General features: G+C 32.1%; 1 protein-coding gene across 1 annotated transcript in view; it reads left to right on the top strand.

Moving 5' to 3' along the window:
* Positions 1 to 10,957: 10,957 nt before the first annotated feature.
* Positions 10,958 to 16,813, top strand: part of LOC126879661 (endoglucanase-like) — a 28,950-nt gene continuing 23,094 nt past the window's right edge. Inside the window, exon 1 of the mRNA XM_050642845.1 lies at positions 10,958 to 11,069. Coding sequence (XP_050498802.1) covers positions 10,973 to 11,069 — 97 coding nt within the window. The 5' untranslated portion in view covers positions 10,958 to 10,972. The remainder of the gene's footprint in view (positions 11,070 to 16,813) is intronic.

The following is a 16,813-nucleotide window of genomic DNA, read 5'->3' as shown; positions in this document are numbered from 1 at the left end:
ACCGATGAGCCCAGGGAGGTTGAAGAGGGCGAAACACATTTCTGAGAACTGGTGTTTGGATCTTTGATTCTATTCAGAAAATTTTCCCAACCCAAAATGGTGGATGTGTGAGATATTCGTAAAGGGATTTCTCCACATTATCTATTTCACTTGATTGATATATATATATATATATATATATATATATATATATATATATATATATATATATATATATATATATATATATATATATATATATAAATATATATATATATATATATATATATATATATATAAATATATATATATATATATATATATATATATATATATATATATATATATACAGCGTGTCTACTTAAGTTGGAAACATATGGGAAACTTTTTTATTATTAATTTTACGAAAAAAAGTTATTCCTTATAAAAAGTTCTGCATGCCTCAAAACCTAAAATTCAATCATCAGATATCAAATTTTCTCAATATTATACGAGGTATGTCAAAAAATATGAATTTCGGTCAAGGGTAAAGTACCTTTATTTCTCTCAATATCGAAAATTCTTATGATAAAAAGTTGTTTGGAATTAAAAACTAAGATAAAATATGCAAATACATGCTTCTAATTGAAAAAAAAATAAAAAAATTTTCTCAAAATGGATACCTACCCAACACCGTTTTTAATTATTACAAATATGATAACTCGTTTATTATTCATTTTACGAAAAATGTTATTCTTGATAAAAAGCTTTGCATCGTCTAAAATCTAAGACACAACCATGATATATCAACTTTTATTAATTTTATACGAGGTATGTCAAAAAATATGAAATTAGCTCAAGATTATAGTACCTTTATATTTCACAATATTTCAATTAGAAGGATGTAATTGCATACTGAAACATAGTTTTTAATTCTAAACAACTTTTTTAATAACCGTTTTCAATGTTGTGAAAAATAAAGGTACTTTACTCTCGAGTGAATTCATATTTTTTGACATTCCTCGTATAAAATTAATAAAATGTGATATTTGATGGTTGCATCTTCAGTCTTAGGACATACAGAGCTTTTTATAAAGAATACCTTTTTTTCGTAAAAGTAATAATAAAAGAGTTATCGTATGTGTAATAAATAAAAATAAGTTAGTATCAATAAATTTGAGAAAAATTTGGAAAATCTTTTTTTTGGAGCATGTAATTGCATATTTTATCTTAGTTTTTATTTCCAAACAACTTTTCATAATAAGAATTTTCGATATTGAGAGAAATAAAGGTACTTTACTCTTGAACGAAGTTCATATTTTTTGACAAACCTCGTATAGTGTAGGAAACAGAGGCTGAACCTTGCAAAATAGACACAAGTCCGGTTTTATTTTTTTTTCTGGCATATCAAGTGGTGCTTATTATAAGACTAACTTTTTCTGAAAAAATTTCGCCCCGGAACCCCCCTTTTCACCCCTTTAAAGGGGGTAATTTATGGTTTTTGCAGAACGTAGCCCTTCCTGTACCTTTTGATCCCAAAATAAATTTTTTCATATTTTCGCCACCTACACGCATTTTATTGCGTTAATGCTACCTTAATAGCACAATATTCACCCCTAAGTGGTCGCTAAGCAGTGGCGGATCCAGGGAGGGGTGATGGGGGCGATCACCCCCACCCCTCTCAAACCAAGTAATATTATATTTGAAGATTATAAAAATATTCATTTTTTTTTATAGAAATACTTATATAATATTAATATTATTTTTATAAGAATGACTTTTTATGCTTTAGCGACAGTAGCGGATCCAGCATCGTAAAGAGGGGGGTGCCAATTGGTTAAATTTCTATAAAAATAAATGAATATTTTTATAATCTTTGAATATAATATGACTTGGTTTGAGAGGGGGGGAGGTGTTCACCCCCATCACCCCTCCCTGGATCCGCCACTGCGTAGCGACCACCTAAGGGTAAATATTGTGCTGTTAAGGTAGCATTAATGCAATAAAATTCATGTAGGTGGCGAAAATATGCAAAAATTTATTTTGGGCCACCACTGTGGCTTTGGGGAGCAAAGAATGTAAAATGTGCATAAGTCATAATTTGTAGGTTACACTGTGTTGTTTTATTTTGCATAAGTACTTTATCAATAAAACTAACAGATGACGAAAAAAAAACAAAAACTGGAGCCCGCCAAAGCATATATGAGGTTTACGGCGCCACTGTGCCGTAACCGTTGCTTATACGAAAAAATGAATAGGACATAATTTTTAGAGTAAATAGTGGTCTTTAACCTTGTATAAGTTTTGTTTAAAAATAATACATAGGTAATGAGAAAATCGTAAAAACATGCTCGCCAAGGGATAGGGGTAGTTTCTGCAGTACATTTTCAAGGATAGGGGTGGTTTTCGCAGAGATGTTGCAATAACCATATATATTTTTGAAAAGCACTATTGATGAAGCATATGCCCATATGGATCAAAAAGCAAAAAACAAAAAAAAAATTTCAACCCCCCATTTTATTTATTTATTTTTTTTGCTTAAGGGGTTGCACTAGGAAATTTCTTTTGGTGTCCATGCATGGGTAATAATAACGTCCACAAAATGATGTATGAAGCATATTAATAAAGGGCATTGTGTGTGAAGGATTCCAAGAAAATCAATTTATTTATTAATTCTTCTTTTTTTTTGGGGTGGTTCCGGGGAAAAAATGGGGGTGCATTATACAAATTTGTAAATAGCACCAGTACATGGGTAATCGCTGAAAGTCTTTTTACTCTAGCATAAACGGTTCAGATGGTATAAAAAGAGGTTTTTTAAAATGTAACACCCTGTAATTAAAAAAAGGGCAATTATCCTTAAGTAAAACCTATACCAAAAAATCAGTCAATTATTTGTGAATAATTGCCGCAGGATTTCTTCTTAATTTCCGTTACAGTTAGGGAAAAATATATTTTTTTTAAAAACATCTTTTTTAAAAACTTGTCAACTTTAGGGCGCCACCCCCGCTAAACGGTGGATGATAGAGAGATGATGTTGGAAATAAATCGTAGAAAATATAGTCCTCTTCATATTTCTATAAAAGAAATTTTTTGTAAAAGTTACAGAAAGGGCTACGTTCCGCAAAAACCACAAATTACCCCCTTTAAAGGGGTGAAAAGGGAGGTTCCGGGGCGAAATTTTTTCAGAAAAAGTTAGTCTTATAATAAGCACCCCTTGATATACCAGAAAAAAAATAAAACCGGACTTGTGTCCTTTTGCAAGGTTCAACCTTTGTTTCCTACACTAGTATAATATTGACAAAATTTGAAATCTGATGATTGAATCTTAGGTTTTAGAGCATGCAGAACTTTTTATAAAGAATAACTTTTTTTCGTAAAATGAATAACAAAAAAATTTCCCATATGTTTCCAACTTAAGTAGACACGCTGTATATACAGGGTCTCTGCGTAACTTGGAACCATATGGGAAACTTTTTTAATGTCAATTTTACGAAAAAAAGTCATTCTTTATGAAGTGCTCTGCATAGTCTAAAACCTAAGATGCAATCATCAGATATCAAATTTTGTCAACAGTATACGAGGTATGTCAAAAAATATGAATTTCGCTCAAGAGCAAACTACCTTTATATTTCAAAATATCAAAAAATTTTATTATGAAAAGTTATTTGTAATTAAAAACCATATTAAAATATGCAATAACAGCCTTCTACTTGAAAAAAAAATTCTGAATTTTTCATAAATTACCGATTCCGAACATTATTTTTATTTATTATACATGTAATAACTCTTTTATTAATAATTTTAGGAAAAAAAGTTATTCTTCATAAAAATCTGTTCATGGTCTAAACCTCAAGATGCAACCATCAGTTATCCAAGTTTGTTAATTTTATACGAGGTGTGTTAAATAATATGATTTTAGAAAGAATTCTTTCTAAAATATGCAATAATATGAAACATATCTCTAAGAACTGTCTTTTCGAGAGATTGCGTTCATTGCAAAGGATCTTGGCTTCATCAAAGTCCACGTTATGTTTAGTATCTATTGCATGCTGGGCTAAGGCACAAGTTGGTTTTTTCAAAGTGATATCACTACGGTGTGAAATTAAACGTGATTTTAAAGCTCGCTTTTTCTGCCCTACATAACATGCGTCACATTCAGCACAAGGTATGTGGTAGATAACATTCACTTATTCCAAAGGGGACAAGGGTGTTTTGGTCTTAGAGAACAAATTTCTGACTGTTCTTGCATCCTGAATTGCAATCTTAACAGGAATATTATTATTTTTATATATTTTAATAAGTTTATCAGTAACCTGAGGAAAATAAGGAAGTGAAGAAAAATGGGAACCAAGAGTCCCAAGATTAGTAGTAGGCAGAATTGTGATGTTAATAGTATTATTCGATATTGATCTAAGTTGGTCACCATTGGGTATATCATTCAGAGAAGAACCGTAACTTTGGGAAAAAAGAAATTTGTTGATAAGAGAGGAAGGGTAGGAGTTATCAACCAATATACTTCTGAGTAACAGAAGGGATTCCCTTCGATTAAACGGATGTATCAACCTATGTAGCTTACAGCTTAAAGCTTTAATAAGGTTTATTTTATATTTCAAAGGATGACAAGAATGGTAGTGGAGAAACCTATTAGAGGCCATTGGTTTCCTATACCAACTTGTAGTGAGTGTGTTATCTCGACTTCTAGTGACACGCATGTCTAAGAAGGGAATAATGTGGTTGGTGGGGTCCTCGAGTTCACATGTGAACTGCAAATGAGGATCAAACCCATTGAAGATAGACAAGGTGGCCTGAGTCTTGTCTGGTGGTAAGGCTAGTAATAGGTCGTCCATATAACGTTTAATAAAAGGGACTTGAAAATCTAAATGACCCAGACGGTCAGAGACTAAATCATCCAAAATATAATTAACTAAGATGGGTGAAATCGAGGAACCCATTGGTGTCCCAAAAATTTTTAAATAAAATTTATCGTTGAAGACCAAAAAATTAGTGTCAAATACTAATTGGAGCAATTCTGCAAACACTTCCCAGGAAAGAGGAGAATTAGGTTGGATAATATTCCAATGATTTCTTAGTGAAGTAAGGACACTAGCCAAGGGAAGGTTAGCAAAAAATGAAACTACATCAAAACTCACTAAAATATAACCGTGTGGTAGCTTAAAGTCATTAATAAATTCACTAAATTGAAAAGAGTCAACATTGTTGAAATCATTATTGTAGTTATAAGATTTTGACAAGATGTCAGTCAAAAATTTGGCAATATGTATGTTAGGTGAATTAATTGAGGAAACAATAGGTCTCATGCTCAATGTGGGCTTGTGAATTTTAGGCAGACAATAAAATCTCGGAGCATAACCATCATAATTGTGTAATGACTTAGCTAAAGTTTGATCTATGATCTTAATATTTTTTAAGTGAGTAATGACTTTATTAATTTTGTTAAAAAATTTGGAACAGAGGTTAGAAGCGAGAGGTTGGTAATACCAAACGTCATCTAACAATGATTGACTAAGGCTGAGATATTGATCTTTATCCATAAGAACAGTGGCATTACCTTTGCAACTGGTGAGAACAAGAAGATTCGGGTGGGTTTTTAAAAATGATACCGTTTTCCTATAAATCTTATCAATTTCCGATATGGATTGCCTAGGGCGATTATTATAATTCAACAGAATGTTATTAGAAGATGACCGTAGGGAGAGAAGATCAGCATTGTCCGCATGAAACAATATATTTTCCACATCTGCAAGAATCCTACTGATTGAATATTCTTTGAAGGAAGGTTGTAGACCAAATTTAGGGCCCAAAGACAATAACTTTAGAATATTTTGAGGATCATCCACATTAGAAAGATTCTTAATCCAAATAGGATTAAATGGAATTTTGTGGAATTCTGGAGTACCCAAGTTATCAAGCTTCCTCCGAAGATGTAAAATGGTTTTATTATAAATTAAATTAAATCTTTTGTGTAAAGAAGTCTCAAACTTATCTAACAATGTTGCAGGTAAAGTGTTATCTAAGAAGTCAGTGACATTATTGATTTGACCAAAAATGAATTTAATATGTGAATGAACCTTCGATATATGGAAATTAAATAATCTAATAATAAGATTAAGATAAGATATAATATAATAGAATAAGATAATATAATTTTTTTATTATGTACATCTTATCTCTTGTTACATGTCTTTTTAAGGTAACACTAGTGTTTTTTTTACGTCTCCTTTGGATGTTGTTTCTTATAACACTCTTTTTGTAGATGAACTGATGATGTCTACTGAGCAGTAGACGACACGTCTTCAATAAATAGATGAAGTAGCCGAATTCTTTGTCTCTTTTTTTCCACCCACATGACCGAAAAATCCCTACATTTACGAGTGCTCCTTTTTTATATTGGAATTGACGGTCGTACTCCTTTATGATGTCTTCTATTACAGAGGGTTTTTACGCTTCTACCAGGCGCATCCATGGAGAACTAGTAGTGAAAAAACTTAAGAGATGGACCAATTTGACCAAAATACTAGCCACAGCTGAAGCAAGAAGAACTTTCCTCCTAGCGTACAGGAGAACCAAGAGAATACCAAGATTCATCACAGACACCACTTCTAGCATACCTATCACCACGACAGGAACCCGCGATCACACACTTCAACGTAGGAGCCAGGCTCTTAATAGACAGGTGAGGGCACGATTACTTAATTTCCATATATCGAAGGTTCATTCAGATAGTAAATTCATTTTTGGTCAAATCAATAATGTCACTGATTTCTTAGATCACACTTTACCTGCAACTTTGTTAGATAAGTTTGAGACTTCTTTACACAAAAGATTTAATTTCATTTATAATAAAACCATTTTACATCTTCGGAGGAAGCTTGATAACTGGGGTACTCCAGAATTCCACAAAATTCCATTTAATCCTAATTGGATTAAGAATTTTTCTAATGTGGATGTTCCTCAAAATATTCTAAAGTTATTTTCTTTGGGCCCTAAATTTGGTCTACAACCTTCCTTCAAAGATTATTCAATCAGTAGGATTCTTGCAGATGTGGAAAATATATTGTCTCATGCGGACAATGCTGATCTTCTCTCTAAGGTCATCTTCTAATAACATTCTGTTGAATTATACTAATTGCCCTAGGCAATCCATATCGGAAATTGATAAGATTTATACGGAAACGGTATCGTTTTTAAAAACCCACCCGAATCTTCTTGTTCTCACCAGTGACAAAGGTAATGCCACTGTTCTTATGGATAAAGATCAATATCTCAGCCTTAGTCAATCTTTGTTAGATAACGTTAGGTACTACCAACCTCTCACTTCTAACCCCTGTTCCAAATTTTCTAACAAAATTAATAAATTCATTACTCACTTAAAAAATATTAAGATCATAGATCAAACTTTAGCTCAGTCATTACACAATTATGATGGTTATGCTCCGAGATTTTATTGTCTGCCTAAAATTCACAAGCCCACAGTGAGCATGAGGCCTGTTGTTTCCTCAATTAATTCACCTAACATACATATTGCCAAATTTTTTACTGACATTTTGTCAAAATCTTATAACTACAATAGTGATTTCAACATTGTTGACTCTTTTCAATTTAGTGAATTTATTAATGACTTTAAGCTACCACACGGTTATATTTTAGTGAGTTTTGATGTAGTTTCACTTTTTACTAACTTTCCCTTAGCTAGTGTCCTTACTTCACTAAGAAATCATTGGAATATTATCCAACCTAATTCTCCAGTTTCCTGGGAAGTGTTTGCAGAATTGCTCCAATTAGTGTTTGACACTAATTTTTTGGTCTTAAACAATAAATTCTATTTACAAATTTTTGGGACACCAATGGGTTCCTCGATTTCACCCATCCTAGTTAATTATGTTTTGGATGATTTAGTCTCTGACCGTCTGGGTCATTTAGATTTTCAAGTAGCTGTTATTAAACGTTATGTGGACGACCTATTACTAGCCTTACCACCAGACAAGGCTCAGGCCACCTTGTCTATCTTCAATGGGTTTGATCCTCATTTGCAGTTCACATGTGAACTCGAGGACCCCACCAACCACATTATTCCCTTCTTAGACATGCGTGTCACTAGAAGTCGAGATAACACACTCACTACAAGTTGGTATAGGAAACCAATGGCCTCTAATAGGTTTCTCCACTACCATTCTTGTCATCCTTTGAAATATAAAATAAACCTTATTAAAGCTTTAAGCTGTAAGCTACATAGGTTGATACATCCGTTTAATCGAAGGGAATCCCTTCTGTTACTCAGAAGCATATTGGTTGATAACTCCTACCCTTCCTCTCTTATCAACAAATTTCTTTTTTCCCAAAGTTACGGTTCTTCTCTGAATGATATACCCAATAGTGACCAACTTAGATCAATATCGAATAATACTATTAACATCACAATTCTGCCTACTACTAATCTTGGGACTCCTGTTTCCCATTTTTCTTCACTTCTTTATATTCCTCAGGTTACTGATAAACTTATTAAACTATATAAAAATAATAATACTCCTGTTAAGATTGCAATTAAGAATGCAAGAACAGTCAGAAATTTGTTCTCTAAGACCAAAACACCCTTGTCCCCTTTGGATTAAACTATATAAAAATAATAATACTCCTGTTAAGATTGCAATTAAGAATGCAAGAACAGTCAGGAATTTGTTCTCTAAGACCAAAACACCCTTGTCCCCTTTGGAACAAGTGAATTTTATCTACCACATACCTTGTGCTGAATGTGACGCATGTTATGTAGGGCAGACAAAGCGAGCTTTAAAATCACGTTTAATTTCCCACCGTAGTGATATCACTTTGAAAAAACCAACTTGTGCCTTAGCCCAGCATGCAATAGATACTAAACATAAGGTGGACTTTGATGAAGCCAAAATCCTTTGCAATGAACGCAACCTCTCGAAAAGACAGTTCTTAGAGATGTGTTTCATATTAAAAACTCCTAATGCAATTAACAAGAGAACTGACATCAGTAACTTGAGTCAAATATAGCATGCATTGATTTTGCAGAATTAGTTGGTATTATTACACTCAAATTATTATATTGTAAAAAAGTTTTTTGGTGGTTTTTTCAAGATTTTTCCACTTTTTTAATATATAACAGTTTACTTAATAGATTTAACAATTTAAAAATTCCTAAAAGATTAAATTTTGCATTACTGGTATGAATTATAAATTACATTTAATTAAATTGATTTATAGATTTTCTTAAATTATTGCATATTTTTTCTTTTGCACATTGAGCTGCGATATATGGAAGTTATAATTTTGTATTACTTTATCTATTTGTTAGTTAACTGGATAACCAGTACTAACGTAGGCACTTTTTTCATATAAGTATGTGAATTGCACTCACGTGTTTAATAAACTGTGATTCTTGTCCATGAGGTTATAGGGTACATCCCTTGTTTACTTTGATATTATTTTCACTCTTTAGACACTTTTACAACTGTTTTATTACATCGTTTTGAATTTTATCGCGCTGTACTGCAGCTGTCAGTCACTCTTTGTAAAAATTTTCAAGGCTGCATACCTCTTGGCGAGATGTCAGTTAGACCTGATAATTCAAGCTCCATTTTCTTTTGTGCCTTTGTTGGGCTCAGATCGACCTGTTGGTAACTATTAAGCTTTAAATTTTCAAATTTGCATATTAGCATTCAAGTTCTTTAATGATGTTACCTAAAGTTAAAATGAAGTATGGTTAAATATTACTAATTCTGGAAGTGTGAATCTGATTATTTCTTGGTTCATTCCTGACATTAAAAAAGCAAGCCGGCTTTTTTTCACTTGTTTTTTATACTTGACTGTTACCACATGGTCTTCAATAACTTCAGACGAAACGTCTTCAATAAATAGATGAAGTAGCCGAATTCTTTGTCTCTTTTTTTCCACCCACTTGACCGAAAAAACCCTACACTTACGAGTGCTCCTTTATATATATATATATATATATATATATATATATATATATATATATATATATATATATGCTTTCTGTTGTTTTCCGGGTTTGACTCCGCGTTGAATAATTTTGGTTTTTAGAAAAACCATTATTTTGACGACATTTCTTGCCGAAACGTCGTCAAAATAATGGTTTTTCTCAAAACCAAAATTATTCAACGCGGAGTCAAACCCGGAAAACAACAGAAAGCACATATAGCTCCCGCGTAAACTTCAAGTGTAACATATATATATATATATATATATATATATATATATATATATATATATATATATATATATATAATTAAGAAGACAATGAGTCTTTGCTGACAGTAAATGTACAGTTTTTGGTTATTGGGTTATGCAGCAATTGATAAGTGTACTCTTTTAAGTCTTTATTCCGAGCTTTCGTTCATGATTATGAACATCGTCAGGGTGCTACAATTATATTATATATGTGAGACAATATGAAAATATGTATATAAAATTATATGTACTTACAACTTATTGAGGATATTTCAAATAGGTGGTCATTAAAATGAGATTTGTACTTATTAAAATGGTCATGTAATGTCTTGATATAACAAAATTATTCAAATAAAGGTTTATAATTTAGTTCAACTTCAAAATCGACGAAATATAAAATGACACTTGGACATTCATGACATGGAGTTATTTGAAATATCTAACAAAATTTTTTTAAATATGATCAATTTAGTAAACGACCAATAAGGGTCAATGATAAGTATGAAAGTATTTTTTAAATTTTATAAATTACTGTTGAAATTATAAATTAAGGTAAAATTTAAAAATGAGTAAGATTTATTGATCAAGGTTAATTAAAAGTTTTAAATTATTTATACCAAAGTAATTTATAAAGTTGTTAACAAAAATTAATTTATACAAAAGTAATTTATAATGTTGTTGACAAGTCAGAGTATCTAGAAGAGGAGTTAGGAGATAACTCACGATTATCTAAAAATAGTAGATAAGAAAACATTTCATTTAGGTGGCCTATATCAGTACGATGATTCATCGAATTTGGATTTTTATTTATGTGAACCATTTTAATAAGTACAAATCTCATTTTAATGACCACCTATTTGAAATATCCTCAATAAGTTGTAAGTACATATAATTTTATATACATATTTTCATATTGTCTCACATATATAATATAATTGTAGCACCCTGACGATGTTCATAATCATGAACGAAAGCTCGGAATAAAGACTTAAAAGAGTACACTTATCAATTGCTGCATAACCCAATAACCAAAAACTGTATATATATATATATATATATATATATATATATATATATATATATATATATAAATAATATTTTAACACAGTACGGTCGAAAATATTTGTACAAAATATATATATATATATATATATATATATATATATATATATAAAGTAGTTTGGTAATATTGACTGATACTATGTATAATAGTTTTGTTTTGGGGTTGCAGTCACTTATTTTTTAGGGGCAGGATAAGTAAAACTCTTTGTTATTATCGAGCTTTCGCAAAATTTATTTGCTTTTCAAGATAAGCTAAAATAAGTATATGATAAATACAATGAAATTAGAGATAAAGTACATTGTATATAAAAGCATAAAAAACTTACAACTTGAGGTTATTCCATAAAGTAAACATTTTTATGTTTATTTTTATTTTATAAAAATGTTTACTTTATGGAATAACCTCAAGTTGTAAGTTTTTTATGCTTTTATATACAATGTACTTTATCTCTAATTTCATTGTATTTATCATATACTTATTTTAGCTTATCTTGAAAAAGCAAATAAATTTTGCGAAAGCTCGATAATAACAAAGAGTTTTACTTATCCTGCCCCTAAAAAATAAGTGACTGCAACCCCAAAACAAAACTATTATATATATATATATATATATATATATATATATATATATATATATATATATATATATATATATATATATATATATATATATATATATATATATATATATATCTTTTGAATAAATTGAATTTGAATATATATATATATATATATATATATATATATCTTTTGAATAAATTAGTTTTAAATATTAGATTTATTTACGTTTATATATCTGTATGAAACCAGACATATTGTCGTCCTAATTTGTAAACTGTGTAACACTATAATTCTCTGAAAATGAGTTATTACAGTCGAACCCGCTTATTAGAATAGCCTTCGTGCCAAACAAAAATATTCCTATAACCGGGATATTCTAATAACCGATCAGTGGTGGCTAGCAGAAATAAATGTACCGAATATACGTCATAATAGTACAACACACTTTGTACATGTACATACTGTATGTACATGTACATATATCAGTGGCGGCTCGTACCACTTTAAGAAGGTAGTGCCACAACTCGGGCAGCCGCCAAAATTTTTAGTGACGGATTCACGATATTGTCAAAAAAAGGTATACTGACAACAAAAACTAAAAAAAATATGCGCGGATACTTTTATCTTATGTACATATCTTAAGTTTATTGATCTGAGGTGCCAAGCAATTGTCCAACATTGATCAAAACAGTTCCGTAAATTAATTAATAATAAAAACCTCTTAACCTACCACCAGCATTTACTGCTGATAGTGCTTGAAAATTGTTATTACGATTTAGTCTCTATTTACCAATTTATAAAAATAATACTATTTCATTATTCACACACATGCACAAATTTTTGTAATGTCACTTTTAAAGTTTACGATATAAAGTTTACGATTTTGGTTGCAAAGTTTTCAATGACTTTATAATTAAAATTATCAATACAATTTACAAAATGCTTTTCTGCAGATAGCATACCTAAAGCACTAGGTTTCGATGTAAACATCGAAAAACAGCGTTCTGCTTCAGATGTTGACATAGGAATGGTAACTAAAATACTTAAAAGTTTAATAGTTTCTTCAAATGTGCTTTTTGAACCTTCCCTCTACAATAAAACCGATAGCGAAACAGCCCCAGAGGTAGTACTTAATTCGTCTCGCTAATACAGTACCTACTTCTAATTCAGTTTTAAACCGAGTTTTGCTTAAAAATTAAAATTGTCTCCAGTCTCCATGGTTCATTAAGAAATGATTCGGAGAGCTGATGCTTATAAGCAGAAAACTTCTCCGACATAAATAAATTAGAAGCAACTAAATGTCCGGAGAAGGTAGACCTTTGAAAGATCTGGTACTTTGAATAATATGAACCTTTAAGTCGTTGTCTAATTCGGCGCTAAAATTGACCAGCTCCTTAAATATGCCTCTATTTTCTGAATTTTCTTTTTCGTCGTGACCTCTTAAAGCTAACTCGAAAGCTCCACAACACCTTATAACATTTGTAGTTTTTTTTCTAGCGAAAAACCACCAAAAAAAATTTTAAAATACTAATCTTTATTGTTAATTAATAAATTAAACTTAAGAAATAATCAAAATATTATCAAAATACCCACGATCATGATGCACCAAAAGTTTAATTATAAATACAAAAACTTTTTAACAGAAAATATACATAATAAAAGCGACAAACCAGCACGTAAAGAAACTCAAAATAAATAGACCTGGCTTCATACCCTCGTGCCTGGCACAGAGATTCTAATGTTAAGGTATACTAATAGTCCAATATAGCTCTTTCTCTGTCACTTACATATAATGCTCGTAAAATCTTTCTCTCTTTACTCGTGCCAGTACTGACTTCGGCGCGAAGGAGATTCTCCTGTCGAATACTCTCCGCTGTCGGCAGGGATTGTATTGCGCCCATAGTTGCCATATTTTATATAATTTATGAAGATCAAAAGAAATACACACAAAAAAATTAATAGGAATTAAAAAGTTTTGAAGATAAAAAATATGTTTATGGATAGTTAGCAAGGTAGTGCCATGGCTCTATGGCACTACCTCACGGGCCGCCACTGACATATATAGTATGTATGTACATGTACATACATACGTTATGTACATATATTATGTATATGGTTTTATTTCTTTTTATGTCAATAATACAGTACCTAGTGTAATTATTACTTATTTTATTAAAACACCAAACTACATTATCTGTGCATGCATACCGACACAAATAAGTATGAAATGTATGCAATATGTAGATATACAGTCGGAAAAATGAAAGAACACCCATGAGCGAACATATAACACACGCTGTATTTTCCTGTCACCGTGTCACAAAGAAAATTGCCCAGCGCAAGTACATGTAATAATAATTATTACATGTACTTGCGGTGGCCAATTTTTTGTATGACACGGTGACAGGAAAATACAGCGTATTTTATATGTTCGTTCATTGGTATTCTTTAATTTTTCCTACTGTAGGTAATATATTTTCTTATTAACATACATACAACAGACTTACTTTTTTTCTGGAAAAATACTCGGTAATACTATTTATTGTTTTGTTACATAAGATATTAGTCACTTGTTGCTCTAAAATATAATAAATAAAAAATTGACATTGGTTTTAACCTGCAGAAAATTCCTTACATATTAGAAAGCGGTTATTATGTATATTATTTACAAAGTGTTATTTATGACTTGTTTCTGACCAACTGTTTCTAAAAATCATTTAACAGACAGTGGCCAACGTGGGTGGTAGGTGAGTAATAAGAATATTTTTACACAATTGAAAAAGTAGGTACCTATTCATGATCGGTAAATGTTTGGCGGAAGGTAGAATTGGTACCCATAATAAAGTAAGTAATAAAATATATTATGGACAGGTCCTATAAACCAGAAAACATATAAATTTGTGGGAAATTGTACGTAAAAAGCTTTTGGTAACTTAGAATTATTAGATAAAGCGGGCTTCTTTTACTAAAAAGTATTCCTATAAGCAGTTTAATTTATTAAGGAGTAAATGGAAATGTTCCGGGATCTCAAAATTATATTCCTTAAACCGGGATATTCCTATAAGCGGTACTCTAATAAGCGGGTTCGACTGTACTGCCATGTGTTTGAAAAAGTTCCTACTTCTCGTTTCAATAAGGATGTACATGCATATTTTTACCAGATGAGTAAATAGTGACATCTTCATATACACCGTATCTCCCTTGCGGCAAATTTAGTACAAAAAAATGCAACTCCCCAGTTTGTCAAACCACACGACTGACCTCACTGTTTAGAAAGTGATATTTTCAAGAAAAAGTTGGTGGTAATAAATACTCATTAAAAAATATACAAATGTTAGTGATATGTGTATCTATAAAATATTCCATTTTAGCATCATATCTTTTAAAATGTAGTAGTATTCACATTAGTCATTGTATTGAACCGGCTATAGTGTTCTAATGTCCTACTAACTGTACGAACCGGCTATGTTTCTAGGTATTATGCACATTAAAGGTTCTAATGGTTTACGTAAGAAAATAAGACAAAGTAATTGCCTTATGGCTACGGCTTCCGAAGTCTCAGTAATAATCGCATCGATTGAAGTCCCCTGCGATAAGACACCACCTTTAGCATCCGTCACTTATTGTTCCAATTGGTTTTAAGGTTTTACGCACTACCGGGAACTTCGGAAATCGTTAGTACGGTACTGCGCGACCCCGTATTTTCCTACTTCTATCACTATTGAAAATTCGCACTTTTTCCGCAAAGAAGCAACCAGTTTACCCGTATCTTAAAAATTGCCCTCGTTTGCTCGTCGATCACGCACACGTCAACAACCAAATACAGTACAGCACACTCTGCTCCGAAAAAAACCAAAAACATCGTTAAAAATAAGTCCTCGAATCTGTTCCTATATTATTAAAAGTTTTTAACATCGAACAAAACGAATAAACTCATTAATTTTTATCACCCCGAAAAAAGGTTCAGCTCTCGAAACTCCCATCTGTTTTTTCGCTTGTTAGACAATTTTTACTATCAGTCCAGACGAAGCGATATCGAATTACACGTAAGGAATTTCGAAAACCAGACAATAACATATTGACTCCGGTGATGGCCATAAAACCATAGACGTTACATCACTCCCCCCCACATAAAAAGATTGCCCCAAGGGTAATCCTTTTCAATCCTCTATACTCTATACCATATCTAAGGGGTTTTCGCCTCTCTCGCTGAGGCCGGCCCCCTCTTGGTAACCCAGGTTCCTCCGCCGCTGCCTCGTTAGTTATGTCTAGGATTTCATCGCCACTCGAACTTTCGCTTACTTCTGCCGCTACCATCTGCTCCTCTTCACTGTTGGTGTCCGTCAGCTGCTGTAAGTCCTGCAGTTCTTGACTAAGACCGGAGTCATCTGTCCAGAACTCACTTTCGTTAATTCCATCGGAGGTTGGGGTATATCGCTGTGGAGGCCTCCTCGTTCTTGGGGTTATCATTCTCGCTTCGTCCGGAACGTCTCCAATATCTGCCGTACCCTCTACGTGATCGTCGTTAACTTCTGGTTCTCTTGAGTAACTCCATACAATGCCTTCTTCATCATCACTTTCTTCGTCGTCGGTCATTCTGGGCCTCTCTTCTACTCCATCTTCGATTATTCGAGGAAGAGATAACGTAGGTTTGGCTTGTATGCCTGTTTGTTCTTCCGATTCGTATGGTTCTTCCCAGGCTTTATAAGATTTCAACCTATCTATGTGGTAAGTTTGAGTCTTACCGTCGCCCTTATCCACTACGTAGTTCACAGGCCCGCGTTTCTCTACGATCTTGTATGGGCCACTCCATGGTCTGAAAAATTTCTTACTGACCCCGCTGGGCACGATCGGATTTTGAATATATACATAATTACCCTCCTTTAAATTTCTCCCGTGCCTTCCCCGATTCATTCTCTCGGCATTAGCTTGTTCTAGTTTCCGCGTTTGTTCTGCTGCTAATATATAAGCCTCGTCCAGTCGTCTTCGCAGTTCCGCT

This window comes from Diabrotica virgifera, chromosome 2 (genome assembly GCF_917563875.1).
Source record: "Diabrotica virgifera virgifera chromosome 2, PGI_DIABVI_V3a".
NCBI classification, from domain to species: domain Eukaryota; kingdom Metazoa; phylum Arthropoda; class Insecta; order Coleoptera; family Chrysomelidae; genus Diabrotica; species Diabrotica virgifera.
Note: the sequence above shows the minus strand (reverse complement) of the source record. Positions and strands in the feature narration are given on the sequence as shown.